The following is a 23,453-nucleotide window of genomic DNA, read 5'->3' on the forward strand; positions in this document are numbered from 1 at the left end:
ATGGGTTTCAGATGCTTTAAAAGCATCATGTTCATGCCACTTCGGATTCCCCGGGCCTCTCTCTTGGATTCACAGTTGCATCACCCAGGCTGCCTTATTCCTGGCTTAGCCCCCATACATTGATGAAGGCCCCTCACTACTCATGTGACATTGAGGAGACATTCATTCCTTCATGTTCCCAGGTCTGACTTTATGCATCAAACCATCCTGCTTACTTTACAGCAGTTGATGGCATCATTTTGAGGAGAACCAGGTAGGAAAGAAAGAGGAGTATCCTCATATCCTTTTTAAGACAAGTGTACAGGCCGGGCGCAGTAGCTCACACTCGTAATCCCAGCAGTTTGGGAGGCGAGGTGAGTGGATCACTTGAAGCCAGGAGATCGAGACCAGACTGGCCAACATGGTGAAACCCTATCTCTACTAAAAGTACAAAAATTAGCCTGGCGTGGAGGTGCATGCCTACAGTCCAGCTACTTAGGAGGGTGAGGTGAGATAATCACTTGAGCCCGGGAGGCAAAGGCTACAGTGAGCTGAAATCGCGCCACTGCACTGCGGCCTGGGTGACAGACTCTGTCTCAAAAAAATAAAATAAGTGTATAGCAAAACCTGTTTGATCATGCCACCTTTGAATATAAATTTTTAGTCTCTGTAATATTTTGGCCACATTTCAAACACGATATAGCCCTCTATGGCCTCATATTGTTCTTTGAAACGCCTCTTGCAGTCCTTCATGAGACTTTTGAGTTCTAGTGCTGCTTTCTTGCCACGCAGCTTTCGCGGCACCCCTGGGGGCAGAGGCATTTCATTTCACGAGTACCCCCAAGGTGGTAAATTGAGGCTTCTTAGACTGCCCTGCCAGACTGGCATCTCACCCTAGTCCTCAAGGCTACTGTCCTGATGGTGCTCAGGGTACAGTGGGAGCTTCTGGAAGAAGATGATGTTGAAGCTCAGTACTCAAAGCCAGGTGGGAGTTATGTAAAGGAGGTGGCGATGGTTCTTGGTTTGTGATGAGCTGCAAGCTCTGTAGTTGGGTGTGAGTGGAATTGGAGTAAGGGCTAGAATGTGAGGAGCTCACCGGAGGTTCAAACAGAAATTGCAAACTGGAGGCTGACGGACAGGAGCCAGCCCACAGAGCATGCTGTTAGACTCACAAGAGAAAATGACCAAATGTGTTTTAGGAAAGATCACACTAGTTGCAACTCAGGTTGTAGAGTAGAAAAATGGCCTATGGCACTAAATTAAGGCAACCTTTCCCGCTGGGGATTGGGTAGGGGTGGTCACCTTAGCATAGAGGTTGATGGCTGAAAGCATGGACTCTGGTCTCCACTGCATAACTGAATAGGTGGTGACCCAGAGCAACAGTTGAACTCTCTGTCTCTAATTTTCCTGCCCTATAAAATGCAGACAATTAGCAAACATCTCACAGAGGACTGGAGTAAGGAGTAAATGAGGTCATATTTGTAAAGCATTGAGAGTATTGCCTGCTATGTAAGGTTCATTAAATGATGGGATGGGTGGCCAGACATGCTGGCTCATAAAACGTCCTGTAATCCCAGGACTTTTGGAGGCCAAGGCAGGGGGACTGCTTGAACCCAGGAGTTCACTAGCCTGGCAACATAGCAGAACCTCATCTCTATGAAAAATACAAAAATCAGCTGGATGTGGCGGCACATGCCTGGAACCCCAGCTGCTCGAGAGGCTGATGCTGGAGGATTGCTTGAGCCTGGCAGGTTGAGGCTTCAGTAAGTCGTGATTGTGCCAGTGCACTCCAGCCTGGGTGACAGAGCAAGACCCTGTCTCAAAAAATAAATCAGTGATGGGAAGGTATTTCTGGACCTGTAACTGGATGTGTTTCTCTGACCTTAGGGTCTCTCATACTATTAATGGCTGAGCTGAACTCAAACGCGTAGCAGAGCCACCCTGTGGTGGTATTCACTGGAATAGTCCCTCACTTTACATCCCCCTAGCGTAGGACATTGAGGATTTTAAAATCTCATGATGAACTTGGTTTCATCTAGTTCAGGGGATTAAAAAACAACAAGAAACCATGGCGTGGAAATGTTAAGCAAAAGGGACAGCCAGCGAGTGGCCCAACACCTGTCCTGCCTCCCTAACGTGATTCTGCCTCCACTCAGCTGATTGGTGCTGAAGACGGGATTCGAATCCAGATCTTCTCATCTGTAATCATCGTTCTTTCTGCTTGCCTATGAGTTAGCGCTCTTACTGTTTATACCTCTGTCTTATGAAGCCTTTCATTGTTCATGTGTGTTCCTTATGGCCTGAATGTGACTGTGTGTTTTTCAGAGCAGGATTTACCTCCTGCCTAGCATCCTCATTTTCACCCTCACTTCCCTTCTAATCCTCACAGAATAGCTTAAATGATCTTTTAAAAACATAAATTGATTTTGTCATTCTCATTTCAGTTAATGTTTTGTCTTGTTTTTTTGTTACTCTTAAGCTAAAGCCAGGATCTTTCATGTGTCCTGTAAAAAATGAGTGGTCTAGCTGCTGCCTCTCTCTCCACCCTCCCCTTGCTCCTCCGTCTCTCATTCAGCCACACAGCTGGTGTAGTCTGTGCTTGGGCGTCAGGCACCATTCTACTGCAGGGGCCTTGCACCTGCTGTTGCTACTGCTTGGCGTTCTCTCCCCTCCCCTCCTGATCTCATGAACTCCCATGCATCCCTCAGCCTCGTCCTCATGTCCTCAGGAAGCCTTCTCCAATGTGTCCTGTCCCTCTGTAGCCTGGCCTTGTGGTACTAAGAATTTTTTTTTTTTTTTTTTTTGGTACTAAGTATTTCTTTTTGTCCTCTTTATGATCAGACTTGTGATTTTTCTTTTTTAAGATGGAATGTGTATGTGTGTTATTATTTGATCAGTGTGTTAGTATGTTCTCTCACTTCTATAAAGAAATACCTGAAACTGGGTAATTTATGAAGAAGAGGTTTAATTGGCTCACTGGTCCACAGGCTATACAGGAAGCATAGCAAAAGAGGCCTCAGGGAAACGTTCAGTCACGGTGGAAGGGGTAGGGGAAACAGGCGCTTCTTACAAGGAAGAGAGTGAAGGGGAGGCTACACAGTTTTAAACAACCAGATCTCGTGAGAACTCACTCACTGTCACAAGAACAGCAAGGGGAGATTCACCCCCATGATGTAGTCCCCTTCCACCGCGCCCCTCCTCCAACTTGGGGATCAGAATTCGACCTGAGATTTGCCGGGGAGGGGACACAAATCCAAACCATATCAATCACTATCTGTCTTCCCCACTGCACTATTAAGATCAGGCCATGTCCGATAACTCCTTCAGCCAGTCTTTTATCTGCTGCCTACTGTAGAGCCTTTTGCATAGAAAGTGCTCAAATCACCTATTGGTTGAATTAAAAATCAGCTATTTTATTCTCAGCACCTAGCACAGAATTGAATGGAAATCAAGTTGTTTTTTTTTTTTTTTTTGAGACGGAGTTTCGCCCTTGTTACCCAGGCTGGAGTGCAATGGCGCAATCTCGACTCACCACAACCTCCGCCTCCTGGGTTCAGGCAATTCTCCTGCCTCAGCCTCCTGAGTAGCTGGGATTACAGGCACGCGCCACCATGCCCAGCTAATTTTTTGCATTTTTAGTAGAGGCGGGGTTTCACCAAATTGACCAGGATGGTCTCGATCTCTTGACCTCATGATCCACCCGCCTCGGCCTCCCAAAGTGCTGGGATTACAGGCTTGAGCCACCGTGCCCGGCCTGGAAATCAAGTTTTAAATAGCACAGAGTGCTCTTTTTAAATTGCCCATGTCACCATACCTACTCACTGTCTTCTAGCATTAAGAATTTTACTTGATTTCAGCTTTTAAAAAAAGCCTTCAGTATTTATTGCTGTGGGGTGGATAAGCCTACTAGTCAGAGGTAAATGTTATATGCATACCTTACCTCTTTGTCCATCCATTTCTGAAAATAGAGAGCCCAAATATTTATTTTTCTTAGTGTTTTATATCCTACCTCGCTACATTTTTTTCAAATGTAATGTTTCCTTTTTCCCAGCTTTATTCAGCTATGATTGACAAAATCGTATTTTAGGTGTGCATGGTTTGATACACGTGTACATTGCGAAACGACCACCACAATCAAGTTAATACTCCCATTCCCTTACATAGTTACCAGTTTGTGTGTGTGTGTGGTGAAGACACTTAGAATCTACTCTCTTGGGTACTGTCAAGTACACAGTTCAGGGTTACTAACTGTAGTCACCATGCTGTGCATTAGATCCCCAGAACTTACTCATTTGATAAGTGAAGTTTTGTACCCTTTGACGGTTATCTCCCCACTTCCCTCAACCCCAGCCCCTGGCAACCACCATTCTACTCTCTGCTTCTACGAGTTTGACTCTTTTTTTAGATTCCACATATAAGTGAGATCACGTGGTGTTTGTCTTTCTGTGTCTGGCCTATTTCATTTAATGCCCTCCAGGCTCATTCATGTTGCTGCAAATGGCAGAATTTCCTTCTTTTTATGGCTGAATAATATCTTACTGTATGTAGATAGTATACACATTTTCTTTACCATTCATCTGATGAGGTGGTTTCAGTGTCTTGGCTGTTGTGAATAATGCTGCAATGGGCCAGGCGCGGTGGCTCACGCCTATAATCCCAGTACTTTGGGAGGCAGAGGCGGGTGGATCATGAGGTCAAGAGATCGAGACCATCCTGGTCAATGAGGTGAAACCCCGTCTCTACTAAAAATACAAAAATTAGCTAGGCATGATGGTGCACGCTTGTAGTCCCAGTTACTCAGGAGGCTGAGGCAGAAGAATTGCTTGAACCCAGAAGGTGGAGGTTGCGGTGAGCCGAGATCGTGCCATTGAACTTCAGCCTGGGTAACAAGAGTGAAACTCCGTCTCAAAAAAAAAAAAAAAAAAAATGCTGCAATGAACATGGGGCTATCAAGGCTGATTTCCTTTCCTTTTTGTTACATCACCAGCAGTAAAATTGCTTCATATGATGGTTCTCTTTTTAATTTTTTGAGGAACCTCCATACTGGTTTCTGTCATGGCTATGCTAATTTACATTCCCGCCAACAGTGAAGAAGGTTCCTTTTTCTCTCCGTCCTCGCCAACACTTGTCTCCTTTCTTAAATAATAGTGATCCTAACAGGTATGAGGTGCTGTCTCGCTGTGGTTTTGATTTGCATTTTTCTGATGATTGATTTTTAGCACTCTTTCAGATAACTGTTAGCCACTTGCATGTCTTAATTTGAGAAATGTCTATTCAGATCCTTTGTCCATTTTTTAATAAAAACGAAAAGAAAACATCAGCAAGTTTAATACATTGTGATAGAAATTAACCAAAATGAAGCATTAAAAAAAAATGAAAGTATCCTTAATGAGCTGTGGGACAACCTCTAAGGATCACTACATGTGTATTTAGATTCTTCCAAGGAGAAAAGATAGAATACCCAAAAAAATTTTTTAAGAAATAATAAGTAAAATTTTTCTAAATTAAGATGAAATAACTATATGTCCACAGATTGAGAAAGACAAACTCCAAGCATATAAAACATGAAGAAAATGACACTAAGGCACATCATGCTCAAATTGCTCAAAGCCAGGATAAATGAAACTTTATTTTCTCATATAGTCTTTCTGTCACCTCAGGCTGGAATACAGTGGCACAATCTTGGCCACTTGCAACCTCCTCATCCTGGATTCAAAGAATTATCCCACCTCAACCTTCTGAGTAGCTGGGATTACAGGCTTGAGCCACTGTGCCCAGCTGTTTTCTAATACAATCTTTTTAGGCCTTTTCTTTTTTCTTGCCTATCTAGAACCCTCCAATACAGTGTTGAATAGGAGTGAGAGCATACATTTTTGCGTGTTGCCCAGTGTTACAAAAAAGCATTCAGTATTTCATCATGAAATACGGTATGAACTATAGGTTTTCCCTAGATGCCCCTTATCTGGTTGGGGAAAGTCCTTAATTTCAGTTCACTGAGTTTTATGAAAGGTGTAGATGTTGAGCGTCTTTTCACAAACCTGCTGGCCATTTATTTTATGTCGTGTTTGAAGAAACGTCTCTTCAAGGCCTCTGCCCATTTTTTAATCGGCTTGCTTGTTTTGTTTTGTTGGCAATGGAATTATAGGAGTTTCTTGTTTCTGTTGAAAATTAACCCCTTATCACACACGTGCTTTGCGAATGTTTTCTCTCATGCCATAGGCTGCCTGCCTCTCGCTTTTGTGGGTTACTTCCTTGGCTGTGCAGACATTCTAGTTTAATGTAGTCCCACTTGTTTGTTTTGCTTTGTTGCCTGTGCTTTGGGTATCATGTCTAAATAATCATTGCCAAGATCAATATCAAGGAGCTTTTTTTTCACCCATGTTTTTTTCTAGGAGTTTTATGATTTCAGGCCTTAGATCTAAGTCTTTAGGCCATGTCGAGTTGGTTTCTGTATATGATGTAAGAAGATGGCCCAATTCCATTCTTTTGCATGAGGATATTCTCTCTTCCTAATACCGTTTACTGAAGAGACTCTTCTTTCCCTAGTGTGTATTCTTGGTACCCTCGTCAGAGATGAGTTGAAAACATATGGGTTTATTTCTGAGCTCTCTATCAGCTCTCTCATAATTGAGCTCCTTTTCTCTAAGATCGAATGCATGTGTAATTTAAACATGGGTTCAGAAGTACTGATCTCGAAGTAGTCTAGAAACCCACCGGCAGCCACCAAACCCAAGGTAGATGAGGGAACACGGGCTGCGTGTAGCTGTAAGGCAGGAAGAGGAAATGAAGAGACAGAGTGACATCAGTTGGAGAACTGAGGGAGGTGGGAAATATAAAAAGGAGATTTGAATTGGCTGCATCTTGTGAGGCCTGGACTTGACTGGGTGTCTAGGGTGAAAACATGTTCTAAAAATTCAGGATGTAGACCAAGAAAGATGGGGCAGTTATCTCAGCATGTAAGGGCTCTAACTGGGGTAAATGGGTCTACTTATTTCCCATTGGAAAATCTGAGAAAAGGGCCTTTATCCAAGGCCCCAGGCCAAACCTACTCTGGGGTTGAAATAGAAGGCAGGTGCCAGGTGCAGTGGCGCAGGTCTGTCATCCCAGCACTTTGGGAGGCCAACACCGGCCAATCACTTGAGGCCAGGAGTTTGAAACCAGCCTGGCCAACATGGTGAAAACCCCATCTCTCCTAAAAATACAAAAAAAATTAGCTGGGTGTGGTGGCATATGCCTGTAGTCCCAGCTACTCCAGAAGCTGAGGCATGAGAATCACTTGAACTTCGGGCCGAGATCGCACCACTGCACTCCAGCCTGGGTGACACAGCAAGACTCTGTCTCAAAAAAAAAAAAGGGTGGGAGGTAAGGAGTTAGGTGTTCAAGCTGGACTCCTGCAGACTTGTCTGTTTGTAGGAGAGTTTTATGCAAACACCTACAGCTCAGATTAGAGTAGCTCTCACCCTCCAAGTAGTAACTTATTATGTGATCATTCGGATTCCCTTGCTAGGTGGGGAGGCAGTGACCACTTCATCCTTAGAGTGCTGGTAACAACAGTGACTCACCTGGGGACCCTTCCCTGAGTGTTTCTTTTCCTATGTTTTGACTGCATTGTTTGCAGACTACAGACAACCAAGTGAATGGTCTGGCACAGTCTGTATGACCCTGAGGCAAAGGCCACCGCTGTTCTCACTCCTCTCTGTCGCCCTCTCCTGCAGGAGTCCGAGGGTGTTTCCTGCCATTATTGGTCGCTGTTTGACGGGCATGCAGGGTCCGGGGCTGCGGTGGTGGCGTCGCGCCTGCTACAGCACCACGTCACCGAGCAGCTGCAGGACATCGTGGACATCCTGAAGAACTCTGCCGTCCTGCCACCCACCTGCCTGGGGGAGGAGCCCGAGAACACGCCCGCCAACAGCAGGACTCTGACCAGGGCAGCCTCCCTGCGTGGAGGGGTGGGGGCTCCGGGCTCCCCCAGCACGCCCCCCACACGCTTCTTTACCGAGAAGAAGATTCCCCACGAGTGCCTGGTCATAGGGGCGCTTGAAAGTGCTTTCAAGGAAATGGTAGGTAACCCTGGGAGTCCAGGGCAGTAGGGCCAGGCGGGCACCTGTGCCAGGTGGGCACCTGTGCCAGGTCTGTCCATCCTTGGCTCCCCGAACGCACACGGTTTTGCCGCTGGCTCCACCCGGACAGTCCCCTGTGATAACGATGCTTCCATTCCCAGTAGAAGTTGGTGGTAGAGTTCCTGGCATCAAGTGCTGGCAAAAATGTAAAAGAAGGCTGGGCGGCCAGGTGTGGTGGCTCAAGCCTGTAATCCCAGCACTTTGGGAGGCTGAGGTGGGTGGATCACGAGGTCGAGAGATCGAGACCAACCTGGTCAACATGGTGAAACCCCGTCTCTACTAAAAATACAAAAAAAAATTAGCTGGGCATGGTGGCACGTGCCTGTAATCCCAGCTACTCAGGAGGCTGAGGCAGGAGAATTGCCTGAACACAGGAGGCGGAGGTTGCGGTGAGCCGAGATCATGCCATTGCAGTCCAGCCTGGGTAACAAGAGTGAAACTCTGTCTCAAAAAAAAAAAAAAAAAACGGCTGGGCTTGGTGGCTCACACTTGTAATCCCAGCACTTTGGGAGGTCAGGAGTTCAAGACCAGACTGGCTAACATGGTGAAACCTCGTCTCTACAAAAATACAAAAATTAGCCGAAAATGATGGCAGGTGCCTGTAATCCCAGTTACTCGAGAGGCTGAGGCAACAGAATCAATTGTACCCAGGAGGCAGAGGTTGCGGTGAGCCAAGATCGCCGCCACTGCACTCCAGCCTGGGTGACAGAGCAAGAATCCATCAAATAAATAAATAAAGATGAAAGAGGGAGACAGTGCATAAGGTTAGAGGCTTATTAAATACAGGCTTTATCACTTTTATTTTCTGTACTAATATTGATGCCAGCTGGTACGATTACACTAAACTGAGATGTGAGCTTGATCACCGTCTGTTTTACAGATGTGTATAGAGTCCAGTGTTGAGAGAAACGAGCTTTAGGAAAGTGCTCAAAAGTCCCCTTCCTATACAGATCAGATGTAAGAATGGCTGTTTTACCGCAACTGGGGGTGTGGTTCATACTGCAGAGGAAGTGCTGGAGGAGAACAGAGCCAGGGGCCAATATCCAAGAAGCCACAGGCAAGTGGATTTGTCTGTAAATTTCAGTCTCAATCGGTCTGGTCAGGAGTTCATTATCCTTCCCTGATGGCCTCACTCCTGAACATGTCCTCAGGAGAGTGCCACAGCTCTCACTATCCCTTGCTGCCCCTCTGCCTGGCAGGAGTGCACAGAGAAGCCTCCTCTGCTTTGTTTGATGCCAGCTCTTTCCCTCTCTGAGCTTGGTTTATTCTGAGCCAATTATTTTGGTTTTAAAGATTTTCTTTCTTGCTCGGCAGCCTGCATACAGATAGAGAACAAGAGATGTTTAAGGATACTTATAAGGGCTTGAGTGAGGCAAGTGGGTGGTCATGGCCTTAAAACCTGCGGATTACAAAGTAATGAGAAGCTGTTAAGTGAAGCCAAAGGGGCTAGAAGCATCTCATCAGAACTGAGTAGTCACACGGTGCACGTTCCAGGACCTCACGACGGCAGGTTGTGTGCTAAGAAGGAAAGTAACGACAATACATATTGTCATCTGATGTGTTTGTAAGGCAAAAATAGTTCATGTATTCACCCCTCAAATTGCATCCTCTTTCCCTAAACCTATCCCTTCTTTGGGCTCAACTTTTTCTCTCCTTGTTACAGAGATAACGTTTACCCTATGACTATCAAGTGGTTTAAAACGCACCTTTCTGGGCATGGTGGTGGTGCATGCCTGTAGTTCCAGCTACCCAGAGGCTCAGGCTGGAGGATTGTTTGAGCCCAGGAGTTCGGAGCTGTCATGTGGGTTCAGTGTCAATGAGGTGACCTCCCTGGAGCAGAGCACCCCCAGGATGCCTCAGGGGGAGTGAACCAGCCCAGGTCAGACACCCAGCGGGTCAGAGCTCCAGTGCTTTTTGTGTGCCAGTGAATGACTACTGTGTTCCATCCGGTGCAACATAGCAAAACCCCATCTCTTAAAAAATAAGATTAAGAATGAAATGTAAAAATAAAATGCACCTCTGTCTCAAGACTGTCTGATAGCCTGCAACCTGCAATCCCAATTAAAAATGCCAGGAGGCTGGAAAGGATTAGGCAGGAAGGAATTACTGTAGGAAAATTGACTTCTACTCAGTTGTGGTGGAAAATCTCTCTCTGCCTTTCATAGAAGCTCCGATGTCAATAAATTTCTAGACACCGATACTCAGAATGCTAATAGTTGAATTTTTTTATTATTTAGGCAGAAATTTGACAATGGGCTCTCCTGGAAATGGGAGAGGAAGTCAGTTTGCGTGATAGTAGTGAAAAAGGAAGGAAACGTTGGGATCTGTGTTTCCTTCGGTTGTGCCTGGTGTCACAGGACATCTTTTACTTGGAGCTGCTGCATTCTCAATTTTGTCCGCTAGAGGTCGATGTCACATTGACTCAGGGCTCCACAGGGGTCTCAGGCTGTTCCTGAGGCTCGTTAATGGCTCAGGGTCGCTCTTAACAACCGTTCTGGCAAAGAGAGGTTCATTCCGAAAAATATTTAAAGAGCCTCATTCTTAAAATAGTTCAACTTTTAATGAATCAATTCATTACCTCAAATTTTTCTTGGAAACTTAGTTCTGCAAAAACAGAAACAAATTGTTTGCATCATTTTCATGTGTAATTCATTCAATCAGTGTTTGTTGAGAACCAACTAGATGCCAGGCCTGACTGGGAAAAGAGCATTGAGCCAATTAGGCAAAGATGGGAGTTAAGTAAAATATAAATGGGAGGAGCCTTGAGAGGGGAAATACAGGAGGATGCAGGAGTCTGGAAAAGAGATGAAGGGACAGGTTCACTGGGGAGGTGATCCTGGGGTGTGGGGGCGCGGGAGTAGAGCAGACATGAGCTGGGCAGGGTCAGGAGAATGCCCTGGGCTCAGGAAACCTGTGAAATGAACCAAGTCTGAGAAAACACCCAGGTGAGCCAAAGGCAGCAAGCTAACGTTGCTGTGGTGGGAAGCTAGACGTTAAATGTAGTAATCCCAGATGAATGGGGAAGCAGGCTGGACCCCCCTGTGGAGGCCCTGTTGTTCCGGGTCATTAACTTTTAGCCTTAAGCCACGTCTCTTCTCTATTTGTCTCAGATTTACCCCCATGCCCCTGCGTCCTCTTCGTCCTCTTCACACTTTTTTCCCTCGATTGTCTATCTAGATCCCCAACCTCCCTACAGCCTACCAGGGCTTTGCACTGTGGAAGGAAAATAAAAACTGGGAGCCCAATCCACTATAGAAATTGGAAATTACTTTATAGAGGCCTTTATAGAGGCCTCATTACATAGGCACAAGTGATTAAACCATCAACTGTTGGTGATCAACTCAACCTTCAGCCTTTCTCCCCTCCAGTGAGGTTGGCGATGCCGCTCAAAGTCTCAGCCCTCTAATCCTGCCTTGGTCTTTTTGATGAACAGACCCCATCCTGAAGCTAGCCAGGGACGGCCAGCCACCAGTCATCTCATTAGGATACAAAAAGATACTTATCACTTTCAAGATTTCAAGGGTTTTAGGAGCTGTATGTCAAGACATGGAGTTGAACACAGAGTATCATAGTATCACAGCATTTCATTGAGGGAAAAGACAGACAGATGGAGACAGACAGGCAAGTAGACAGAAACAGAAAGAAAATCCAAAGAATTCTGATTCCACATTGTTGAACTACTATAAATAAAGCAAAAGCCCCCAGTGAAAGAAAAGCTCTGCTTTTAAGGATATTTTAACTGACACTCAGAATCTCCAAAGGGACAGCTGCATAGATGGCATCAGTGAGGCAATTTAGAGGCTTAGGTGTGACGCTTGGGGAACTTTACTTTTAGGGATTAGAAGTGGAAGAGAAGGCAAAAGAGCCACACAGCTGAAGTGCCTCTATGATAATCTTACTTAGTATTGAATTTTCTATTATAGAAAATCAGAATGGCACAAAACCCGCAATACCTAAAGGACATCTAGGAACAGGAAAATTAGAGAGCAGGTGGCTACTGTGGGGGAAAAAAAGTTTAGGAATGATCTGGAAAATCCAAAGTGTCCTGCTGCAGATAGCTGTCCAAGCCATCCTTGGGTTCCCTGGCACAGCATGAGGCTTGCGGGCATTTAAAGAACCCAAAGGTTTACATGATGAGACAATGACTCTCAAAAACCTAATATTGAGAGGGGGAGGAAAGAAAAAGGAGTTGGCAATGGCCTTCCAGCCATTATTTTGAAACCGATATAATTTCTGTGTTGTGGATTCCAAAACTCACCTTAAGCAATTTAATAAGGTTAAGACAGGCACTGTTTCTATGAAATTGGAGTGTAGGTTTTTCTGGAATCTCTGATTAAGCAAAGAAAAAAACAAGCGCACCTGTGATTTAACAGAAGACTCATCATCCAAACAGGGTCACATCTGAGAGTGAAAGGGTAGAGTAGTAAAAATTACCCTGAGACAGCAGGCACCCACTGGCTCGGTCCCCAGCAAAGCACAAGGTTTGGCCACCCTTCCAGGTGCCATGAGGACTACAGAGAATAGGGCTCAGAGAGCTTCTGGGTAGCTGAACACGTGGGGGCTCCTGGAGGGTCACATGCCAGGAGAGGGCATGGAAGCTCTGTATTCTTCCCCATACCTTGCCCTATGCAGCTCTTCATCTGTACCCTTTGTCATATCCTTTATAATGAACAAGCAAATGTCAGTAAATGTTTTCCTGATTTCTGTGAGCCACTCTGACCAATTAACCCCCAGGAGAGGAGGGTCTTGGGAACCCAGATTTATAGCTGGTTGGTCAGAAGCACAGGTAAAATGGCCTGGGGCTTGAGACTGGCATCAGAAGTTGGGGGTCAGTTTTGGGGACTGAGCCCTCAATCTGTGGAATCTGATGCTATCTCCGCGTGCATAGCAGTGTGGAATTGAATTGGAGGATGCCCAGCTGCGGTCTTCTGCAGAACTGATCGCTTGCTGGGTATATTGGGGGGGGGGGACTCACACATTTGGTCACAGGAATCTTCTGTATCGGTTGTTGTGTGGTGAGAACAGAGGAAAAACAGTTTGTTCCACTAAGAACTGTTCTTCTCAGTCACTAGTATTTATTGAACTTACATCTTAAAATCAGTATTCTTTTAGGTCACTGAGGAGAGAAGTAGAAGATAAGATCTTAGGATCGGGCACGTTGACTCACGCCTGTAATCCCAGCACTTTGGGAGGCCCAGGCGGGTGGATCACTTGAGGCCAGGAGTTTGAGACCGGCCTGGCCAACATGGTGAAATCCTGTCTGTACTAAAATTACAGAAAATTTAGCCAGGTGTGATGGTACATGCCTGTAATCCCAGCTACTTGGGAGACTGAGGCACGAGAATCAATTGAACCCTGGAGGCAGAGGATGCTATGAGCCGAGATCACACCACTGCACTCTAGCCTCGGCGACAGAGCAAGACTCTGTTTCAAAAACAAAACAAAAGACCCTTTATTGGGGGCATTTGCAGTCACACATGTGAATATAGAAATATGCTATATCTTCTTTGTTTTGATATTCTGAATAACATTAAAGGAGGAAGTGAAATGTTGATAGCTTTCCAAAGGGAAGCTCTGTTAAAAATGTTCAGAGACACCAAGTCTGAATAAATAGTTTCTATTTCTGGGGAAAAAGTAGGTACTAGTCACAAAAATACAGACGAAGAGAAGAAAAAAAAAATGCTCCAGTGAGGGGAGTGGTAACAGTTTCATCAAATAGTATAAGCTTCTTTCAGAGCTGCGCCTTTCATCCTTGGTCCTCGGGTTGCCTGGCACAGTGTGGGGCTTCTGGTGAAGGTGACCTCTGACCACTGGTTTTTGATACTTGCTGTGCACGCTGTCGGAGGTAGGTGTGCCCCTACAAACCCTGATTGTATCTCAGATCTTCCTTCATAGCGCGAAGGCTATGTCGGGAATCCCTCCTGTGTCCACTCTGAAAAGTGAGCCCTGGCTTCCTAAAGGACCAGAATTCAGGAATTTTGTGACTGACTTCAGTTCTGCTTCCCAGCAAGGCCTGGCCTAGCTCCATTTGTCACCTCTGATGTTTATATTGTTGCTTAGCCCAGGACAATAGGTGTAAGTAAGACAAGTGTCTTCTAAATCCTGATTTCAAACCTTGTCTCTACTTCTCCACCCTCCCAAAACACGGTTGAATAATCAACATTTCAAACTCATGGAGAAAGTCAATTCCACTGCAGGGTTAGTTAAAGGAAGACTTTGCCCTCCTAGGGATCAGAACCAAGTTAGCAGTGATTACCCTTTTAACCTGTTAATGACGGGATTTGAGTTCTGGACAGAGCCGGGAGGATCTCAGAGTTCTATCCAATTTCCTTTTAAGCGTAGGTCTAGATTCCCCGCCACAGTCGGTTAGTAGGAAGGGAGGAGACTGGCAATATTTTAACGTATGGAACAACCACATGTCTTTCTATCACAGTAAATTACTGGAAATACCAAGCAGCTAGTTGGTAAAATCCATATAAATACATGGTGGCACTGTGACGAAAGGGGGCAAAGTTTATAGTAAGATTAATTATAATAAATAAATTAGTATTTCCCAAAATTAGCATATTAATGGTAAATTGGGAACCCACATAGCTGTCTTCATTTAAGTTAGTTTGGTTCTGTCTTTGTTTTTGTTGGAAGTCCCCCAGGAAGGAATGAGCATGTGATTCCACTAACAGCCAGCAGGTGGCAATAGTAGGCAGTAGAGTGCTTGTTTTTTCTTCCCCATTGCCTGGCTGGCAGATGGCCTTGTTCTCAGAATAAACCGGGATCAGACTTGGATACTAAAACCATGCAGAATCTTATTATTTGTGACTGACACTATTAGCAATGTGCTTAGAGCCGTGTTTTAACTCAGCTAGGGGGACCTGCCAGGTCCTATTGAAACTACCTAGCACTTGCTCCTTTCTGCTACCGGATATTGCTTTCCTTTTGCAACCTGAAATTGGTAGGAAACAAAGAATGACCTTGGAGTTGCATCATTCTTCCGGACTTTCAAACCAAATAATTTCCATCCCAGGCGATATTTTTCTCTTGCAATTCTTTTCTGCTGAATTAGTCTCATTGCACACACATCTCTGTTTGCTTTCTGTGTTCCCATTTCTCCTTGCAACATAGAGCAAAATAAAAGCCCACATCTTAAAAACTGGATCTATTGTTTGATTTAAAGATTAGCATCAGTTAAATGTAGTATTCAAGCAGACACAACAGAAGATAACTCAGTCCTGCTACCTAGAAAGTTGCCCTGGAAGGTCTTCAGGGCTATTGATTAAGCAGATAAATCAATTATCTTGTTAATTGATCTTAAGAGTCATTTAAGTGATCCTTCAGACCATACTTGAGAGATAGTATGTGCATGCGTTTTGCTAGTCAAGTTATTCTAGACTTACGACTCACGGTTCGTTGACAGCTAAAATGGGGAGGCATTCTAAATCAGCCCTTTCTTAGCACAAAGCAGTAAGCAGTTTTTCCCATGATTTCATTGATTATTGTAAAAATAACAAAAACTGGAGGTTTTTTAAAAGGTACTTCTATGTTTTTCTTTATTATTTAGAATATTAAAAACTTAATCTAATCTGAAGATAAAAGGCAGCTCATGCAATGGTAAATATATCTTCACTGACTTCATTTATCACGTTTGCTCTGAGAGTAAAAGAACCACCCAAATGATCCTTTAATGTTCCTTTCAGTACTAAGGTTTTATGAAACATCTTTTAAAGAGGAGTAGGTGGTGTATGTAGGAAAAAAATAAATGTGCTATTTTGGCTTCTAGGGAGGAGGGGGAGGGAAGCAATTATTTTTAGAATATGTTCTAGTTGCACGCGGTTTTAGAAGAAATAGAAGAGTGTGTTTTAACGACAGTGAATCCTTCCGGGGACGAAGTCTTTGGAAACACATCTTTCACATCTTTGCCACCATGATCCCAAAGAGGACACTTGTAACGAAGGTGTGTGTGTACACATGTGCATGTATGCACTTATATTTCCACACGAATGTGGGGGAGGGGACTGGCAAACGAGTGTACATGTTAGCAGAATTTCTTGGATTAAAAAGTAGTTAAGTTCACTCTTTATGAGAAAGTGCTACCAAACTTAGCATTCCTTATTCAGAGGAGCTACAGAGAGAATGTAGCTGAACATAGAAAAAGGTGAATGAAATAATGAAATCAATTAGGAAAAAAAATTGAGTCTCACTATTAACATAATAGCCAGGGCTAAATGGGTAAGCTAACTGGAATGTTTCCCCCAAAGTTAAAGCAGAAAACTTAGTGCTGAGCTCTTCACCTTGATTTTTTTCTAAGGATTACATAATTTTCTAAGTAGAATGTCTTGTGATAGAAACCATGATTAAAAATGCACCTACCTGTGGAGTAGGCCAAGCGCGCTTGACTGTGTCCCAGAGGAGTTTGTTGCCATGGACGGCTCTATCACGTGGACCTTGTGCACCGTAACGTTTCTCCCTCTTGGATCGCACCAGGGATTTGATCAAGTCTATCAAACAAACATCATTCACATTCTAATCTATATACAGCATAGAAGCAGTAGGTGTTCAAATACATCTTTTTTTATTTGAGATGGAGTCCTGCTCTGTTGCCCAGACTGGAGTACAGTGGTGTGGCGTGATCTCGGCTCACTGCAACCTCCACCTCTCGGGTTCAAGCAATGCTCCTGTCTCGGCCTCCCGAGTAGCTGAGCTGTAGGTGCATGCCACTACACCTGGCTAATTATTTTTGTATTTTTAGAGACAGGGTTTCACCATGTTGGTCAGGCTGTTCTCAAAATCCTGACCTCAGGTGATACACCTACCTCAGCCTCCCTGGGATTACAAGCGTGGGCCACCACACCTGGCGTGTTCAAATAATTTTTAATAAATATTGTCTTTCAGGCCGGGCGTGGTGGCTCAAGCCTGTAATCCTAGCACTTTGGGAGGCCGAGGCGGGTGGATCACGAAGTCAAGAGATCGAGACCAACCTGGTCAATATGGTGAAACCCTGTCTCTACTAAAAAAATACAAAAAATTAGCTGGGCATGGTGGGGGGTGCCTGTAATCCCAGCTACTCAGGAGGCTGAGGCAGGAGAATTGCCTGAACCCAGGAGGCGGAGGTTGCGGTGAGCCGAGATCGCGCCATTGCACTCCAGCCTGGGTAACAAGGGAAACTCCATGTCAAAAAAAAAAAAAAAAAAAAATTGTCTTTCAGCCTTTTAGGTATCCAAGCAAATATTGATTCTGACAGTGAAAAATAGGCTCTGTAGCTGAGCGATTCCTTTTGATGTACTGGATGCAGGCTCTATTTATCAATTTATGTATTAGTAAAATATGTATCACAGTATTAACTTTATATGAGTTCTTTAAATGCAAAAAAATGAGCAATTCCATCCACAAACTCCTTTGCTGGTAGGGTTTTGGGTTCTGTTTTTACGGATTTTCTTGGAGGTTAAACACATCTTGATGTCTTCTTTCTCCTCTCATACTTCCTTGAGAGAATTCCTCCCACCTGACATTCATGCCCCTCCTTCTCTTCCTCCTCCAGCGTCTACCAGGCCTGCGTAGGTTCTGATAACCATTCCTGTCCACTGAGCATTTTAACTGAAGCATGGGTTCCTGCTTAACTATCTCAGTGAGCATTGGCATTGTAAGCTTTTCATTTGCGAATTGTGGAGTCCATTTCTCATATTAAGGCAGAGGTAAGGGGATAGGGAGATAAAAAATTTTAAATGTATTTCTTCACTTGTCCATTGAACAGACATCTATTAAACTACCATTTACATGGCCTAACCCAGAAGTTGAGGATCTAAGGTGAGCAAGAAAGGCCGCCGCTCTCAATGCTGGAGCTTCGGGGCTGTGGGAAGGGTCTGGCCATCCTGCTCAGCTCCTCACACATGCCAGCTAATTTAGCCTCCTGACAATCCATTAAGAAAGCCAGATTATACACAGTTGAAGTAAACGTTAAAAATCCCATGTAGTCCGTTGAAGGTTGCCCCCTGCTTGATGCTTCTGCAACTTTTGCTGCTACTGTTCACTCCCATATTGAAGTGTTTCTTCACCTGTTTATAAACTAAGACATCCCCCAACACACTTTCCTACCCCTCCCCTCAGCTCTTACCCAGCTCGCTCCATGTGTTGGTCTCTCCCAAGTCCTGGTTTTGTGTTCTTTCTCTATTTACTTATTTGTGTTGTTTTGTTTTTGTTTTTGAGACAGGGTCTTGCTCTGTCACCCTGGCTGAAGTACAATGACATGATCATGGCTCACTGCAGCCTCGAACTCCTGGGCTCAACAGAGCCTCTATCCTCAGTCTCCCAAGTAGCTAAGACTACAGGCATGCACCACCACACGCAGCTAATTATTTTTTGTAGAGATGGGGCTATCACTATGTTGCCCAGGATGGTCTTGAACTCCTGGCCTCAAGTGGTCCTCCTGTCTTGGCCTCCCAAAGTATTGGAATTATGGGTGTTAGCTACCATGCGTGGGTTCCACATACTCTTTAACCAGTATGATATCCCTAAGCTCAAGCTCTTCTGTTTCCAGTTTCCCATTGGAATTTATCCTCTTTATGTTACCTTCTGTGGCCCCTAGAGCAAGGCACCTGCTGGTAAATGCTGGATTCTTGACTTGTCTCCCCCTTTTCCATGAGGAGGCTGGCTGAAGCAGCTGACCTCTAACTCTGTGGGATTCTCAGGATTACAAAAGTGACCTGACCCTAGATCTGCCAACAACACCATCAACGTCACCATTTCTTTCTCTTCCTGTAACTTTTAGCCAGCCCTCATTTTCCTTCCTCTGCACCAAAAGTGGTAGATTACTACTGGAAGGTTTCGCATTATTTAGCCGGCCGTTCATTGTATCTTACTAACTCGTATTTTTCTGAGGTAATAGAACCTTTGCTTCTGTCACTGACACAGAATTTCACAGGTATGCCTTGATGATGCAAGTGCTGGTCTCTTTTTAATTTTAATTTCTTGGGGAGGCCTCATCAGGTGGCAGGTAATAACACAAGCTTTGGAAGAGAACCAGGTTGGAATCCAAACTCTGGCCAGGTAAATATGGGCAGGCTACCTCACTTCTCTGCAACTGAACAGTGAGGTTCACAGTGATGGTTGTGAGGATGAAATGAGAGTCTGGGTGTCAGTCCTTAGCATGCTGTCTGATGTAGAGAAAGTTCTCAGTGAATGTTGGTAATTATTATGAACGTGTTACCATTGTAAATCAGTGGCTGTGGGAAGAGGAAAAGTCAGGTCAGAGTTCAGAGGCATCTATCTTTGCTCTCTAAGTCGTGGGTTGACTCCTGCCTGGGTTGAATAGAAGACATCTTTCTGTAATTTGTCTGTAAAAGAGACTGTTTATCCAAGACTTTGGAGTTTAAAACACTGATCAAGTCTGGACTGGGCATGGTGGCCCAGTGCTTTGGGAGGCTGAGACAGGATCATTTGAAGCCAAGAGTTTGAGACCAGCCTGGGCAACATAGTGAGACCCTGTCCCCACAAAAAATAGAAAAGTTAGCTGGGTGTGGTACACACACCTGCAGTCCCAGCAACTCAGGAGGCTAAGGCAGGAGGCTTGAGCCCAGGATTTGAAAGCTGCAGTGAGCTGTGATCACACCACTGCACTCCAGTCTGGGTGACAGAGCAAAGCTTCTCTCTAAAAAAAACAAGGCTGGGTGCAGTGGTTTGTACCTGTAATCCCAGCACTTTGGGAGGCCGAAGCAGGCAGATCGTTTGAACACAGGAGTTTGAGACCAGCCTGGACAATGTGTCAAGACCCCATCTCTACAAAAGACACAAAAATTAGCCGGGCATGGTGGTGCACACCTGTGGTCCCAGGTACTCAGAAGGCTAAGGTGGGAGGATTGCTTGAGATGGGAAACAGGTTGTAGTGAGCTGAGATTGGGCCACTGAACTCCAGCCTGGGTGACAAGAGCCAGACCCTGTCTTCAAAAAAGAAGCAAACAAAACAAAACATTGATCAGGTCCAAGTCCTTGGCATTCTCAGCTTCTCTAGTGCATGTTTCACATGGCAGCTCATGTTATTCACAAAGACTAAATTTTCTGTAAGCTGTAATATTTGCTGAATACAACTTACATTTTATTTGCATTTTTTTTTGTAGACAGAGTCTCACTCTGTCGCTCAGGCTGGAGTGCAGTGATGTGATCTCCGCTCACTGCAACCTCTACCTCCAGGGTTCAGGTGATTCTCCTGCCTCAGCCTTCCCAGTAGCTAGGACTAAAGGCACATGCCACCACACTCAGCTAATTTTTTATTTTTAGTAGAGATGGGGTTTCACCATTTTGGCCAGGCTGGTCTCGAACTCCTGACCTCAGGTGATCCGCCCACCTTGGCCTCCCAAAGTGCTGGGATTACATGCGTGAGCCACTGCGCCCGGCCTTTATTTGTGTTTTGTCTGATTGTTTCTGTTTGCTATCTATTGTTTCCTCTCTCTGGTTCACAGATGGTCTGATATGTGGCAGTTTTATGCCAGTGTCCTCTCCAAAATGCTCATTAGGTGGTAGGAAAGCAAGCACTAAAGATTTTTCTAGTCCCTTCTTGAAGCACATTCAGACTCTGTGGACTGTGTCAGGAGAGTGAAGGTGAGAAAGCCTTTGATACACGTCCCTGCATGATCCAACACTAACCTTGTTTTCGTCTCCAGGATCTGCAGATAGAACGAGAGAGGAGTTCATATAATATATCTGGCGGCTGCACGGCCCTCATTGTGATTTGCCTTCTGGGGAAGCTGTATGTTGCAAATGCTGGGGATAGCAGGTAAGCAAATGAGCTGTCTGATTCTTGCCAGTTTCTCATGCCTTCTGATGATTTTTATTTTGTCTCAAAAAATTAAATGATTACAAAACATTAAAGACAGGCCTTCTACATCAGAATGAAAATTCATTTAAAAACAGGTTGGTATTACAAGGTAAAGGCAGTCTCTTGTTTATGTATATAGCAGTTCATGTTCATGTCTGTGATAAATCTAAACCAGTAGTATTCAAACATTTTTTTTTACTTCAGAAACTGTTTCTCAATGAAAACTTAGCAGGAGCATAATAGTTGAGAGTGCTGAGGAGGAAGGAAAGGGATTCGAGTGCCTTGGGTGTCTAGAGGGTTCCCGGGAGGACTCCCCCAGTGGACTCCACTTTTACTCAGTGACTTCGCACTGTTCTCTCCCAGAAGCTTCTTCTGTGTCCTTAGAAGCTGTGGTTGCCTCTTGTCTGGGTTCAGCTAAAGGAAATTTTGGTCAAGAGATCACTGTTAACTCTTCCTTTATTTAGTATTTCCAGGGAATAAGATGTTTTTATTTCATTGATTTTTTAAAAATTAGAGACAGGGTCTCGCTATGTTGCCCAGGCTAGACTCAAATTCCTGGGCTCAAACCGCCCTCCCACCTCAGCAGCTACTCAGTAGCTGGCTGTACCACCTGGATTACAGGCTGTACCACCACACCTGGCAGTTGTGATTGTCTTTTAAATAACTGATGAACCTTCATTTTTGGTGTGGGGAATTTTTAAATTACAGATTTTACAAAAGATATTCTATGTATCACACACTTCTCCATCTATCATAACAAAATATGCTGGCCTGAGAGTGGGACGTTTTCCAAGGAACTGACTCTTTATTCTGAAATTAGTAAAAATACAGGACTTATGAGCAATTTCCCCAGAAGGGCTGTGAGGACTCTCTCATTCCTCTGTCCCCTCCTCTCCCCTTCCTCTCTAGGTCCCATGGCTCTCGTGGGCTCTCCTGCTTGCTCTGCCCTTCATGAGGTCTGATCCCACCCCTTCCCCTTCCCTGTCTCCAGCTTAATTTGCTATTGCTGCTGCCTCTGCAGCCCAGAAGACCAATTCCCTTGAGGCAATCAAGAAATTTACCTTAATTGTACTTCCATTTACAAAATAGGAGACTTAGCCTGAGGCAGCCTCCATTCCTCCTAGTAAAGCATCCTTCTCAGCCTTTCCCAGGGAAGATCCCACAGAACAAGGAGCAAACTGACCGAGCAGCTGTTTTGGGGGCTTAAAGATTGGCGTTTGTTGAAGGTCTGTCAATTTCAAAAGTATATATGTGGCGTTTGCTTGTAAAAGTCTGCCCAGTATATGGAAGTATGCTAAGATATGCTACACTTACCCCAAGGCCGCTGTTCCCCTGTGTCAGGTCAGGGTTCTGGCAGGAGACAGACTCCAACTCAGATGGTTCAACTGTGAATAAAGGAGGTAGAGAGAACCAGCCAGGAGTGTAGAGGTCGCCAGGAAGGAATTGACCACCCTGAGGAACCAGGGAAGGAAATGCTGTAGCAGAGCCAAGGAGAGTGGGGGCCACTGGGCAGGAGCTATCGGAAGGAATGGGAAGAGAGATGCTGACTTTTCTCTGCCCACCCTCCTCCCATCTCTGCCCACCCTCCCATCTCTTGCCTGACCTTCCCATTGGCTGACCCCAGCAGGAAGCCAGCTGACGAGTGGCCCAGGGAGGTTAGCCTGCCAGGACACACATGCAAGCCAGGATGGTACCTCCAGGATGGGGACAGAGGGAAAAGAGCCAGCTCATCTGCTGCCCATCCTTGTCTCTCCTGCCTCGGGGTTTGAGCAGCTTCAAGACAGGAATCTTCAGTCTTCAGGGGCTTTAAAAACACACTGAGGGGCCAGACCCTGGCCTCTTGCTCAGTTCCTGATCTTGAGGTGTTTGGGAGACGGAGGAGCAGCAAAGGAGGCAGTTGCTCTCTGTCTGCTCCAACTGAATAAGACCAAGTGGACAATTCAGCCGTTGCACTCAGTTCGCCTTTTGCCATTATGTCTGGTTTCCTGTCCTTTAACATGAGTTTGCTTCCTGGCCCACTCAGGGACTGAGGAAGTGACTGAGTGCCTTGCTCCTGGCCACAGGCCCACTCCTACCTCTCAGGGAAGCACCTTCCACCAGATGACCTGAGTCAGAAGTTAGCTCAACTTCCCGGCTGGAATACCTTTATGTTTGACTATTCTTCAAGACCCAATCCTCCCCAATGCCTTTTTCTCATTTTTAAACGTAGTTTCCTTCAAAGCATTAGGGTCCTTAACAGAACCACCTACCTAGCGAGGGCTTCTAATCCTGCATCCCAGGAAGCTCCAGTCCTCTGTCCAGGGACCTGCCAATCCCAAGTGTTCATCTTCTGAGCTCTTGCCTTCTGTTGTACTTAGGTGCCAATTTCCAAACCAGACTTCGATTCATTCGTAAAGGCAGTGATATTGAACTAGATAATCTCTAAAAATTATCCCATGGGGAGTGACACTTTTAGGAAGTAAAGTTGTGCTTTAAAGGTTCGTCTTTTGGCTATTTTGTGTTTCTTAGAATTCGGTTTGGAAATTTTAATATAACTGAAGTTCTTATGTTTC

At 45.0% G+C, this 23,453-nt stretch overlaps 1 protein-coding gene and 1 long non-coding RNA gene across 4 annotated transcripts in view; one reads left to right on the forward strand and one right to left on the reverse strand.

The window, feature by feature from the left end:
* PPM1H (protein phosphatase, Mg2+/Mn2+ dependent 1H) overlaps positions 1 to 23,453 on the forward strand; it is a 299,883-nt gene that overhangs the window by 122,492 nt on the left and 153,938 nt on the right. For 2 of the 3 annotated variants that reach the window (XM_002752683.6, XM_078336206.1), the window contains exons 3-4: positions 7,695 to 8,039; positions 20,747 to 20,859. In XM_002752683.6, coding sequence (XP_002752729.1) covers positions 7,695 to 8,039; positions 20,747 to 20,859 — 458 coding nt within the window. The remainder of the gene's footprint in view (positions 1 to 7,694; positions 8,040 to 20,746; positions 20,860 to 23,453) is intronic. The other variant, XM_035256216.3, reaches the window with a different exon arrangement.
* On the reverse strand, positions 5,575 to 22,431 carry LOC103795288 (uncharacterized). The gene is made up of 3 exons (XR_008473806.2): positions 22,216 to 22,431; positions 16,464 to 16,591; positions 5,575 to 9,414 (listed from the first exon to the last, which is right to left on the reverse strand). It is a non-coding gene; the product is annotated as an uncharacterized LOC103795288 (long non-coding RNA).

This window comes from Callithrix jacchus, chromosome 9 (assembly GCF_049354715.1).
Source record: "Callithrix jacchus isolate 240 chromosome 9, calJac240_pri, whole genome shotgun sequence".
Taxonomy (NCBI): domain Eukaryota; kingdom Metazoa; phylum Chordata; class Mammalia; order Primates; family Cebidae; genus Callithrix; species Callithrix jacchus.